Raw genomic sequence first — 14,285 nt, 5'->3', positions numbered from 1 at the left:
TCATTTTGTTCAAATGTTGTCCTACTTCAAAACAATTTTCAAATTGATACGGTAGTAATTGCTCGTTGAAAGATTAAAATACTCAAAATTTTCGTAGTTATAAAACTATAAATTGTTGACAGAATTAGTTATTGAAACTGTTTGAATGAAGAATTTTAACATAGATTCAAGATAAATATTGTTTTTATAGTCGATACAGAGAAAAGCGAAAAAAATGGTATTCATCCGGGAGATAGCGACGAATGGTCAATGGCAAAGCAATTGATGGCAATTGCCCTCCTGCCACTAAGCAGAGCCCAGGAGGCCACCGATGTATTATCTTTAATTTATCACACAGAAAAATCAAGGGTATTGATAGAGTAAGTTCTTATTTTTAAAATTTGACACTTTCCTTGTAATAGAAATTCTCGCACATTCTTGGTGTAGCTCAGGGGTACCCAATCTTTTAGTAGATTGGGCCGCATGTAATTTTCGACTGAATAGTGGCGAGCCGCAAACTTTAATAACCTACCAAACTGTATGGTACCTGGATTTATCTGTCTCACCCTACTGCAGCCTTTCGTAATTTTTTAGCCTACATTTGAAAAAATGTGTCCAGCAACGTACATGTTTTGCCTTGGAAAGAAATATCGGTTCCTTTTAAGCTGCGTTTACACCAAAGTTATTAACAAAATGTTAATAACTCAATCCTTATAGATTCTATTAGATTGAACAAAACTTATCATACACATGATGATCACTGATCATATATGTTTCTCAATCTCTGTTAATCTAATAGAATCTATAAGGATTAAGTTACATTTTGTTAATAACTTTGGTGTAAACGCGGCTTAAGGATTTTAAGTCTAAAATAAATTAATATTTAAGTTGTCTGGAAATGGTTGGAGATGTGCTTCGTTAACCTTCTCATCACTACAAGAGATAAAGACAATAACTAATTCTATTCAAGGAAAATGAAATGGTCAACTTGACGAAATAGTTCAAGAAAACGAACGAATTGTTTGCACTTAAATTGAGATTTTTGAAAGTAACATTGTGCACAGGGCCGAGGGCCGCAAAAACGCAGCCCGCGGGTTGTGCACCCCTGGCTCTAGTTCAATAAGGATGACATTATTTTCCTCTACACTAGACTAAATGATGCAATATATGTCATCGAGCACTGGATTTGAGAAGATTCTTTTCATTCACAAAGCTGTGTTTTCTCTCTTTACAGTTACTTCAGGAAGCAATGGCTGGAGACAGTTACTCCTGAGAGTTTCTCTGTTTTCAAGGAGCTATCGAGGACTAATAAAGCACAAGAATCTCTAAACAGATGCCTGAACAGACTAATAAAGGCACAAGGAAATCCGTGGGATTTTTGGGGTAAGAATCTATTACAGATTTAAAGTTAATAATTTGATTTCCCCTGTCAATTTATGAAGTGATGAGAAAGTGAAAATAAATAAATGAAGTAGAATTACTTAGAAATTAAAAGTTATAGAGTCAGCACCTGATCAACATTTGATGTAGCTATCCTTGTCTGTCATTACACATAGTAAATCGTTTTATTGCTATGAAGAAATATAATAAACTACCAAAATATTTTATCTCAATTATGAGATTTCAACATTGAATTATAAGAAAATATTTGTTATCGTTATTTAAAAGAATCAACAATAATTAATATTACGTTGGATATACTGGTATAACAAGAATCACAGCTATCTAACATAAAAGGCATTGAAAACAGTGAATCGGCTACCCTGTTGTCCTATCATTTCAACTGATTACCGTACTAATAACGGGAATCTTACTATAGCATAAGTTACCCTACCGAATAATATTATCAATATTGGTGATCGGTTCTCGAGAGTGGCATTTGTGTCATTTCACTATAAAGTCTAATTTCCAAAATGAGAATAAAAGAATTCAAGATTATTTCAAATTCCAAACAATGTTTGTATTGATACTGTTTGCTACAAATGTGAATCATACGAGCCATACAAATAAAATATTAATTTGTTCTGATAACAGAAGGAAGTTTGCCACAGTTGTGAATAAAATATTTGATTAATAAGTACCGGTTACCTTTTTTGGCACTGCTAGGTTGCATTTGCATGATTGATTACAACATTTCATCACTTTTTTCAGCGGGGATACAAACTATCTCTATCAAAGAGATAAATTACTTCAGAAATATGTCCGAAGGGAGAGAAGGGACCGCACCTTGAGAACAGAGTGGCTTCTTCAAGACAAAAACATTAAAAATGCTGAGGAGAAATTGGAGAGAGGCGAGATGAGCCTCTACAATATTGCTCCATGAGTAATCGTGTGGGAGTACAAACCACTCTCGGTCTCAGACAGCACCGTATCGCACATGCGTTAGTAACGGATTTTTCCCGTTCCATTCAGTCAGATCTTTGAATGTAACGTTCTTTGTGATGATGGTTACCGAGCACCATAACTGGAGCCGTCATTCCATTTTGATGAGGATATTATTATCTAATGATGATCTATCATTAAATTCGATATTATCATCATTTCATTTTATAAAAGAAAGAGTACTTTTCAATAATATAATTAATAAAATATAACTGTTGTTTTTTAACTAATGTTAAAAAACACTACAACCAAGTCAGCATATTGTCATTTAAAAGCCGAAACCTAACCTTCTAACCTCCCCTTTTATATTTAAAACATTAATAAACATAAATCTTCGTAAAAACCCGTAATCCCTTCCAGCATATTGCAATTTCAAAGCAAAATCTCAACCCCCTAACCTATATTTTCACCTTTGAAATATCAAAAACCATAATTCTACCTGTACCCTAGCCCTTTCTAGCATATTGCAGTTTTGAAGCAAAAACCTAACCTAGCCTCATGAAACATTATCGAGTATAACTTGAAAAAAACCAACCCCTAACCCTTTCACATTCAATACTTTGGATTTCAAAACAAACTCCTAACCCCCTAACCTATCCTTTCACCTTTGAAACAAAAAACATGAATCTACCTGGACCATACCCCCTTCTAGCATATTGCAATTTTAAAGCAAAAACCTAACCTAGCCTCATGAAATATTATTAAATGTAACTTGAAAAAACCTAACCCCTAACTCTTTCACATTCAATACTTTGGATTTCAAAGCAAACTCCTAACCCCAACCTATCCTTTCACCTTTGAAACAGCAAAAAACATAACTCTTCCTGGACCCTATCCCCTTCTAGCATATTGCAATTCCAAAGCAAAAACCTAAACTATCCTTATGAAACATTATTGAATATAACCCTAATAAAACCTTTGAAACAACAAAAAAACATGACTACCTGTACCCTAGCCCCTTTTAGCATATTGCAATTCCAAAGTAAAAACCTAACCTATCCTTATGAAGCATTATTAAATGTAACCTAAATAAAACCTAACCCTTGACCCTATTTTGTCAATTAGTTGAATTTCTACATTGTTGATAAACTATGTGGCAACCTTTCAATGCCTGAAAGAGATAGCGCCATCTGCTTTGTTGAATGATACACAAGGATAGCAACACCATTGCAAATCACACTCTGCCATTATAACGTGGACCTCACTATAGATACTCAAAGAATACTTTTGAATAACTATGTGATAACAGTAACTACTGTGACCAATGCTGGCCGTTACTCTGTATCTGTGACAAAGAGAAGCTGCTGTGGGAGTGGGGAACCACCATAGCACGGAATAAGCATAAAGTGTTTCTTTCCTCTGTGACCATAGCATCCACAAACCACAGCATCGACATGACATAGCATCGACAAAGCATAGCACCAACACGACATAGCATTGACAAACCATAGCAGTAGATACAATATGATACTTTGGACTGACTTTTTTGCTCCAAAACCCCCTCCCTCTCTCCCCCCTCGTCCATCCAGCCACCCCTTCCCCCTGCCTGGTGGGTGAGGGGTGTTCTAAAAATAGATTTCCCCTTCCCCCTGCCCAGTGGTGGTGAGGGGGTTGAAAAGAGAGAGATATATCTTTCTCTCTCTCTCTTTCTATTTCCCCTTCCCCCTGCCCAGTGGTGGTGAGGGGGTTGAAAAGAGATATCTCTCTCTCTCCCCTTCCCCCTCTAAAGGTGAGGGGAAAAAAAATTTCCCTTTTAGGAGGAAAAATTCCCTCAGGGAAAAAAATCCCTGTGAGGGAAAAATTCCCTTGGTGACAGATTAAAGTGAATCCATATTTCTACATCTAATGCTATACTGACAGATTAAAGTGAATGCTAGATGAGGGAAAAAATCTCTTTGAGAGGGAAAAATTCCCTTGGTGTCAAATTAAAGTGAATCCATATTTCTACATCTAATGCTATACTGACAGATTGAAGTGAATGCTAGATGAGGGGGATGAATAAAGTGAGGGAAAAATTCCCTTGCTGACAAATTAAAGTGAATCCATATTACTCTAATGCTATACTAGTGAATCCTTCACTCTACATCTATGCTGTCTTAGCAACATCTGCTCTCTCCTTCTTTTACTCGCTCCATCTCTTACTGGCACCCTTCTAAATTCCTTTTTTGCTATTCTCTATTACGAAAGGGGAGTGAAGCAGGCAAGGAGTAACTAAGTTCCATTTTGATCGAGCGTTTCTATACTGTCAGATTAAAGTGAAACCACATGCTTCTCTCTCCTTAACGATCTTTGCGTTACGAAAGGCTAGAGAAGGAGAATACAGACAAGGAGTAACTAAGTTCCATTTTGATCGAGCGTTCCTATACTGTCAGATTAAAGTGAATCCTTCTCTCTACATCTAATGATATACTAGTGAATCTAGTATAAGTTCTATATTGCCTCATATTATGCTTGCTTTCCAACTGACAGTCAAAAGTTCAATCCCAACCAAAGGCATAAAACCCCAATTGGCTTGTTGAAACTTGTTGAAACTTGTGCAGTCAAATTTATCGTCAGTGACGCGTGCACTCGTGAGCGTGTCCCTCCTCTAGACACGTGCGCTCTGCAAGGTTCCCTCTAAGTCTGATAACTCCTGCACCGAAAACCGTTACATTCCGTTACATGAAAAAATGTCCTCTAGACACGTGCGCTCTGCAAGGTTCCCCTAGAATAGCTCCTGCACCGAAAACCGTTACATTCCGTTACATGAAAAAATGTCTAGACTGAAATTTGAAGCGACATGTGTTTAAAGCTCATTATACTTCAAATTCCACTCTCCCATAATATGTCATCCTTTCGCATAATTTCAGAGACCAAAGCCTTTATACTCCCCGTCTTCATCTTGAAGCAGCATGTGTTTAACCGTTAAAGTTCATTATAGTTCACTCTCTCTCATAATATGTCATCCTTTTACAAGATTTATGGAGAAACCAATATAGTCAAAAATGTCTAGACTGAAATTTGAAGCAGCACATGTTTAAATACTTCACTCTCTCTCATAATATGTCATCCTTTTACAAGATTTATGCAATCAATCATAGTCAAAAATCTATAGACTGAAATTTGAAGCAGCACATGTTTAAATACTTCACTCTCTCTCATAATATGTCATCCTTTTACAAGATTTATGCAATCAATAATAGTCAAAAATGTCTAGACTGAAATTTGAAGCAGCATGTGTTGAAGTTCACTCTCTCTCACGCAAGTGTTTACAAGATTTTATGTTTTTGGCCCCAATACAAAGTCTTTATATTGGGCTAGGTCCATTTTTTCTGTAATAATTTGCATTACCTGATTTTCGGAAAGGTTGTGTTCTTTGGCTTCAATCCAGTTCATGTGAAAAGAAACCCGGGCATATGAGGATACAATGTCCAGGGCCACTCTGTGTATGAATAAATTTAGATAGTCTATGAATGGAGCCGAACATTGCAGTCTCATGACAGTGCCCTCTTCCGAATTTTTGATTGCCTCAGCTATTTTATCACGAACGCTTTTCACAGCAACTCCCATCTCGTTTTTCTTAATAAAATCTCCTATATCATTTTTAGTTGTGTACTTTTCTGCAATTTGATTAATCAGAATAGCAATAGCATCTTTTGTAATAAATTGTTCAATACCGTCCATAATATTAGCTTTTATTGCACTCGCCATTTCAGATAATCATTTTTCAAACTCTTCCTTTGTTAATGGAGAACTAGTCAATTTCTGCAAAGCAGATTCTAAATATTGCTTATCAATTGACGATGGATGTGTTTCATTTACTTTAGTAAAAATTTCTGTACTAAGCTGTTTTAATTTAGTATTGAGATAGTTTCTGTCCAACACCTCCAAATTCTTAATTTTATCTGATATGGCTTTTAATTTCTCATCTAAATAAGCTTTATCAACTTTATCATTGTTAATACTGAGCAACTGAGATGAAAAGCTGTCTGTTAAAGTTTTCACTTCTCCTAGAGCAGATTCTAAAGTTAGAGTTCTCTCTGCAATAAAAGCTATTGCTTTTATCGATATGAGCACTGAAATTTTGTAATGAACTTAGAATATGTTCTCTTTCAATTATGCTCACTCCAATATTCTTTGTATTTTCCGAAACGAGTTTGGTTATTTGCGAATCTAAATAAAATTTCACAGCTTCACTGATTCCTTGTTGATTTATCGATTCAATTATTTTCTGTGTTATCGAGTCAATATCACACGTAAGATTAGCAACAGCACCGCTAGCACTGGCTATATCAATTCGACCGAATCGATGTAGAGTCATTGTAACACTAAACAATTAGTTTTGCTTCTTTTAGCTCTTCAATTATAGACGCGATCTCAATATCATGTCCGGTGTTGCCAGAAGCTTTTGAGGAATAGAGTAAATTTAATCTTTCCACTAATTCGTCAAAATTATCAAAGTATTGATAAATTCTATCATGAGAATTATTTTTTGCAAATTTCAATAAACCCCACCCCTTCTTTTTACTAATTTTTTTACTGGGAAATAACTCTTGAATCATTTGCGATTTAATTCCCTGATTTCGTTTAACATAGCCTCTTCGATCTAAATGTATGCCTGTAAGTGTTAAGATTTTTTTATACTTATCCAGATCTCTCTGATTATAAAGATTCGAGTTTGGTCTCGCACTGAATAATAACTCAAGTAGACCATGTGTTAAACAAAATCTTTCATTATTAATATCTATATAACCGTTATCGGATATTACTTGCTGATTTCCAATATAATACACATCATCTTTAGAATTGTATGAAATTCCATAACTGATTGAATTATTCAATTTTTCCGCATGAAACGTTTTTAGATATTGTGACAGCACACCATCGTTTCTGCTAGAACCAAGTAAACTGTTTTCAAATTTAGTCGAGCTTAAAAAATTGTCTGTTGAACTCTCATAACTCTGCTCATCCTCCTCATTATCATCAATTTCCATACTCTCCTCTTTCACTTCTTCCTTTTTTGGTTTTACACCAGAGTGAAAACTAGATTTGGTTTTTCCCAATTCAATTATAGGTTCTATCAATGGTGATAGAGTTTTCCTATTGTATTCCTCCAATCGTCTTTCAAAATTGACTAAGCTTTTATGCTTGTCTCTGATTACTTTTCTCAATTTCTTAATCTTTTCGATTAAACCAACGTTCTTTCTATTCAGTTTTCTGCTGCTGTATGACAACATGACTGCACAAAGAATAATTCTCTACTGAACGGTAAGAAACGTATCGAGCGAATCTTGGTACTTGCCGCTATTAATTCCACACTCGCTCATAATAGTTACAAAATTATGAGGTTTACAATTCCAAACTTTATGACAAAGTTTAACAAAATCTTTATAAGAAATATCTCCTCCAACATGATCTCTGTGAATTAATTTCAGACTCAAAAAATCTATCTTGAAGATTATAATCATATTTGCATTGTCCCTAGTGAAATGTTTCTGTGTAGCTCCATAACTATGAATTAAATATGCAGTGTCAATATTACAATGTCGTCCCATAGTAAAATATTCTCTTATTTGAGGTACATGATTAAGTTGGAAGTCGTCGAATATTACTAAAGAATATTGTGATATTTTGTTCGGGTGAGGAATAGATTCGCAATTGCTGTTTATATGAAATTCAATATCCTTCATTTTTGAAAAGACTTTTCTCAAAAACAAGTACTTATCTTGATACTCGCTCTTCGTGTGCAAGTATATAGTTTTAAATCTCAACCCATTCTTTAAAAAAATTAAATTAAATAGCAAATTGGTCTTGCCACAGCCTGAAGAGCCTATTATAAGGATCCTTGCATTATGAGGTAACAACTTACCATTTTCACACCATGTTGGCATTTCTTTCTCTCTTATAACATTATCGAAATTTACTATCGGAATCATGTTAGTCACGTGTACAGCATGTGATCTGATAAGGAACTGATAAGTTATCAGGGAGGAGGGTGACCCACCACATCGGCTCGACAGGTGCTTGCTCGCTCCCTCCCACTGATAGAAGTTTCTCACTTCAACATATCGTTCCCTCTCTTTCCCGCACCCTCTTCACGAGAATGCATCTGTTGCTTGACCCTTAGCCTTAGCAAATTATGAAAATGAAACTTCAGATTGAAATGAAAAGCATTTTTGATGAGGAGCTATTATATTTACAGCAAATCTTTGACATATTTACACTGAATGGAATGTATTTACAATGAGATATTATAATAGATTATTTTTCATCTAATAGTTGATCTTTACTAATATAACTAGGCATTGAAAATCTAATCCATTTCACTAGCAATCCTTTTTTATCACGTTTTAATATTTTTTCAATCAAATACACTTGTCTCTCCAATTCGTTTAATTGTGTTTTTTTAATTTCTTCTGCATAAAACCTACCACTAATTACTTCTCCGTTTAGATCTCGCAAGCTATACGTTACAGGTAGAGAAGGAAATATAGAATGAATTACAAAATACTCTGCGCTCCAGTTTATGTTATAAGATTTATCGAAAAGAACCCTTTTCTTTGAGATTCATACAACATCTCCTAGCTTAAATTTCGGTTTTGAATTTTTCAATTTATATCGTCTATTGAATGCAGAATTCAATGACATTAAAACATGATTACGATCTTTCTCCCTTACATCTTTAGGTTTCATTCTAATGGATGAATGCGTTGTTGCATTATAATCACGAACCAAACTGTCTAGTTGCGATATCCAGTTTTTGGTTCCATGTTCAGTTAAATATCTATAGATTTTTGCTTTAAGTGTTCTATTAAACCTTTCAACTATGGAGGCTTTCTTATCACTAAAAACATGGTAATTTTAATACTATATCTATCTAATAACGCTTTAACTTTTGAATTAAAGAATTCTGTTCCCTGATCTGTTTGGAACAGCTTAACTCCCTTATTTTTAGAAATAATTGGTTCGAGAGCATTAAATACAGATTGGCTTGCCTTGTCTTTTAATGGTACACAATATGCAAATTTTGAAAAACAATTAATAACAGCTAAGATATATTTATAACCCTTATTAAAACGCGATAAACTTGACATCTCAATAAGGTCGGCTTGAAGCAGGTCTTTTTCACTTTTCAGTTCATATTTGCGAGTGGCATAGTTCACACGCGGCACGCTATGAAGCTCTAAAGCTAGCTTAGATCTAATAATATTCATGATATTTACAACAGTCAAATCAGTGGTGTTGGATGATTGTCACGGAACATACTGAGCAATCAGTTAGAGTGTTGTGGGCACTCTATAATGTCCAAAAGGGAGAGTGTCAACGCCGTTCTCAGCAATGTACCTCTTATCATCATAAGGACTCAAACAGATTTTTGCACATTCAACCTGATACATGGTGTGATTATAGGACCTCATCATATTAAATTTTTCAATGTGTTCACTACGTTCAAACAATGATTTCTTATATAAATTAAAATTAAGTTTTCTACATTTCACTCCAGTCTGTACACCCTTTGCTATACATTTAATTACAGGTTCTTCATTCTCGTTACATACTAAATAAGAGTAAAGTTTCGATCTTAAGCCTACAAATCTATGGACAGGTTTTGAGGCAGTCTCATCCTTGAACTTTCCTACAACTTTATTTCTCTCCATGGGAAAGCAAGGGTGGCAAGGTGGATAGTTAGAAGTATCGAAAAGGGTCAAATTTTCTTTAATCAACTGATACACATCTTCGACTTTCAGGTTTAGAAGAAAACTGTCGGTATCAGTCATACAGAGTTCTATATGATCCCACGGTATAATTTTTTGTAATTTGCAATAGAAAAAATCGTACATATGGAATTTACTCAACTCTAGTACGGAAAAGCCGGAATAGACAGGCTTGTTCATTTTAAGTTCCAACTTGCGAGAGAAAACTGCGATCACGTTCGGACTAATTATTTGCCAGCGTTTACATAGTGGATTTGAAATGTACTTATCTAACCATTTTTCATCCATGATAATTTTAACATTGATTTGCTTACGACTAGATTGAATAGTTTTTCCAAAGATCAGATTGCAACAGGCCTTAAAGAAGGATATTTCAAATTTATTTTTCGCGTTCTGTCTATTCCGGATATTGAAGTCGATGTAGCTTTTCAGCCAGGGAGATTGGGAAAAGCTAATGACGCGATGCACTTTCAATAATTTCAAACCAAGCTGAAGGTAGAGCTTTAAATTGACATAGTGAACAATGTACTTTTCACAGTCGAAAAGTGTGTTCATGAGCTTTTTGGTTCCAGTTTGACCGTTCTCATTTGTTTTGTAGTTCGACAGCAATTCGCGAGGCGGTGTTTGGTGGAGAGGTGCAAGTGGGAAGCTGGCGTGCTTATCATGTAACTCTTGAGGGTACTTGAGATCACATTCTATTATATATCCGGTTTCTGAATTGCTGTCCGAATTAGCGAAATCAAGCTTGGAAATTTCTTCCTCTGAGAGGAATTTGAAATTTCCAACAGGTAAGCTTCGGCTCATAGCTTCCGAGTATAAACTGTTTGCATCGATATAAAGGAGATAATTAGACGGTTTTGAAGGATCGTATGTTTCGGGTAGATGTTTGTTATTCGCTTCACAATAACGTTTACCGATGAATGACACCCCACCCCTCATCACTGCCTCAAACATAAGATGCATGTCAGGATGAGTAATCAATTCTAGTTCGACTTTAGTGTGTTTCAGCATGCAATTCCAGGTGAAGTGCGCGAGAGAAAGAAAATGGGTCACATCAAGGCCGTATGAGCTAAAAAGCGTAGACCTCATGGATTCAAAAACTACCGCTAATAGCATTACGTCCAAACATAAATAAAAATCGTGATATTCACCCAGATTTTTCAGCTTGAATGTTGAGAACACTCTTTGCGCATGCTCATATTCTTCGCGAGACAGAGGTGTATCAGTTAAATCATTATGAAAACATTCGATGGGAGGAAGCGATGTTTCCGCGAATTTTTCGGGACAGCTCATGTACGAGTAAGGATATACTCCTTTTTTCAACAAGAGCTGTCTGTGTTCGCGAGGTGGATCATGAAACACCGAAAATAATTGTTCAAACTTCTTTTCCATGTCTGTACTTTCTACCAAATTACGCACCAATACTTCCAAGGATTCAGACATAAACTTGTAGGAATCTAAAAATTTAATTTTGCCTACTGAAAGTGTCAAAAATCTCTCTGACATATTTGCGATGCAGGAAATTTCTATTTTACATTTACCGAGCGATTTCAGAATAAAATGCGAATCAAAACCGGAGAAATTATGAAAATAACACGAAATGTACTCCAGAGTATGAGCTGTTAAATTACAAGAAACATGTGCCGCACACAAGTAATTACCGGTTTCATGCGCGTGGTGACGACATTTAATATCACTGTCTAAAAACAGTTCAGCACAAAGCCCGCAGTTTACTGAATTTTGAAATTCGTGCTCTTGACTCTCGGATAAAGCTTGCATCGGAATTTCTCGTTTCATATCTTCATACAAAATGTCGCCGAGATCTGTAATTTCCTGAGGAAATTTCTCCATGATTTTTTTGTCTGAACTACTCGATCTATGGAGTACAGGTCCGTAGGCGATTTCCCTGTTAACATCTATAACAATGAAACAATAGCCGCAGGGAGTATGACACGCCCATCCACTCCCATGTCTTACGAAATTTTCGAAAGATGAGAGGATTTTTTTCACAGCCAAGAAAAAATGCTCATTGAAATCTTCATAGTTCTCAAGCATGTTTAGCGCTATGTTGGAGTAACTATGTAGATTTATTAGAGATGAGACAGTCTTACCAACCTGCTTGTCATCCATCACCACTAATTTATACAGCAAAACATTTAATACTATAAACCACTTTACATTCCCATCATGGCGTGCCGCATGTTCCCTAATTATATCAAAAACTCAACGTTTCGACCTCTCAAGCATGTTGGTGATGTCGATATCCTCAGCCTCGTCATCTAGGGTGATGCGATGGCGGACTGCTGCGGAATTCACGCCACATAGTCTGCGTTCCCTCGGCATGATTCTGAAAAACAAAAGAATAACGATCAGGATGAGATAGAGTACAACAGCATGTTTAGTTGTGAATTGACATTGGTAGAAGAAGGGTGTGTGTGTGAAAATGATATCTCAAGATCACATAATGTTGTATGAAAGATTAAGATTATTATCTTTTGATAAAAGATAATCGAAATCTTCTCCGCATTTGTCCGCGGGAAACATGGCAAAAGAGGGATTTATATTCTCATCTGCACCAGACATTGTGCGATGTGTATTTTGTTCAATTTGTTTGGGAAAATGGGAAGAAAGTGACATACCAGCAATAGAACATGCAAGGTACAGTCCAAACTGTAGAAGGAAAGATAATATAACAATTGAAGAGGAGAATTTTGATAATAATATTCTACGAGAATATGAAGAAAGATATTTAACTTTTAATTGTGTAGAAGATTCATCCGTTCAAGGAGAGTATTTTGAAAAGCATCATCATCTACATTGTGACTTTTGTAAATCATTATGCAATAAAGCAGAGTATTTTGCGAGAAATGGTTATTTCTTACATAAAAATCCATTCTATCTGCAATGTGTCTATTGCAAATATATTATTGAAAATGCATTTGGAAAATTAATACATTTACCGTTTTGTTTATATGAAGAGTGTGAGAAAGAAGAGCGGGGCTTGGATGTTCCGGATATTCCGTATTGTAAAGATGAAGTAAAATCGCATGCATGCAGTATATTGTAGAAGGTTTTTTATCCTTCGAGGACAAAAACTGTCCTCCGAGGACAAAAACTGTCCTCCGAGGACAAAAACTGTCCTCCGAGGACAAAAACTGTCCTCCGAGGACAAAAATTGTCCTCGGAAGACAATTTTCCTCTCCTCCTCAGAGGATAAAATCGAAGTAAAAATGTACTTACATGTACTGGTTGATGCTGCGCGAATCTCCTAGAGTGTACAGGTGTAGATAGCAGGCTATGGTACAGGTGTAGATAGCGGTCTATGGCTCCTTTCAGATTGATTCTCTCAGGTGTAGATAGCGCCTTTGACTCCTTTCAGATTGATTCCTCTCAGCTGTGTTGTCTCGACGAGAGCTCAACTGGTTATGAGGTTCGGAACTCAAGTTGAGAGGTGAGAAAATGCTGTGAAAACAATGAAATATTTAATAACTGAACTGAAATCATTCGAGAATGCTATTCAAAAAAGTGAGCCTCTATCTTGAAATGGTGTGAAAACAATGAAATATTTAATAACTGAACTGAAATCAATCGAGAATGCTATTCCTCTATGTTGAAATGCCGTGAAATATTTAATAATATTAGAAATCAATCGAGAATGCTATTCAAAAAAGTGAGCCTCTATGTTGAAATGTTGTGAAATATTTAATAATATTAGAAATCATTTGAGAATGCTATTCCTCTATGTTGAAATGCCGTGAAATATTTAATAATATTAGAAATCATTCGAGAATGCTATTCCTCTATGTTGAAATGCTGTGAAATATTTAATAATATTAGAAATCATTCGAGAATGCTAATATGTTTAAGTGAGTTGGCATGGGGGATTTCAGCTTCTAGCAGGTGTTTTCACCCTCTCATGCAGAGTTCTAGACGAGATTTTTTTTTTTCGTCTTCTAACACATGGATGCTATTCGAAAAATGATCGAGTGTCTTATAGGAGAGAGAATACTTACAAACCGATAACGATGTGGGAGCACGTGTTGTTGAGGAGAAATTTGAATTTTTTTCGCCTTGTAGCACACTTCGCTCTCGCTCGCACGAGCCTGGAACAGAGAGAGAAACGTATGCTATATAAACAGAAGTGATGAGAGGAAAATTATCATTTACATCAGAGACAGATTCGAGTATACTTCACGATGAGTTCTCCATCAACATCTTCTTCATACATCT

The 14,285-nt window shown here is 35.6% G+C and overlaps 1 protein-coding gene across 1 annotated transcript; it reads left to right on the top strand.

The window, feature by feature from the left end:
- Positions 1–215: 215 nt before the first annotated feature.
- Positions 216–2,604, top strand: LOC120355025. Its single transcript, XM_039443267.1, has 3 exons — positions 216–359; positions 1,214–1,362; positions 2,131–2,604. Exons 1-3 carry the CDS (start codon positions 250–252, stop codon positions 2,208–2,210), a joined length of 339 nt encoding a protein of 112 aa, XP_039299201.1. The 5' UTR covers positions 216–249; the 3' UTR covers positions 2,211–2,604.
- The last annotated feature ends 11,681 nt before the right edge of the window (positions 2,605–14,285 follow it).

This window comes from Nilaparvata lugens, chromosome X (assembly GCF_014356525.2).
Source record: "Nilaparvata lugens isolate BPH chromosome X, ASM1435652v1, whole genome shotgun sequence".
Taxonomy (NCBI): domain Eukaryota; kingdom Metazoa; phylum Arthropoda; class Insecta; order Hemiptera; family Delphacidae; genus Nilaparvata; species Nilaparvata lugens.
This window is presented reverse-complemented; position numbering and strand designations above follow the sequence as displayed.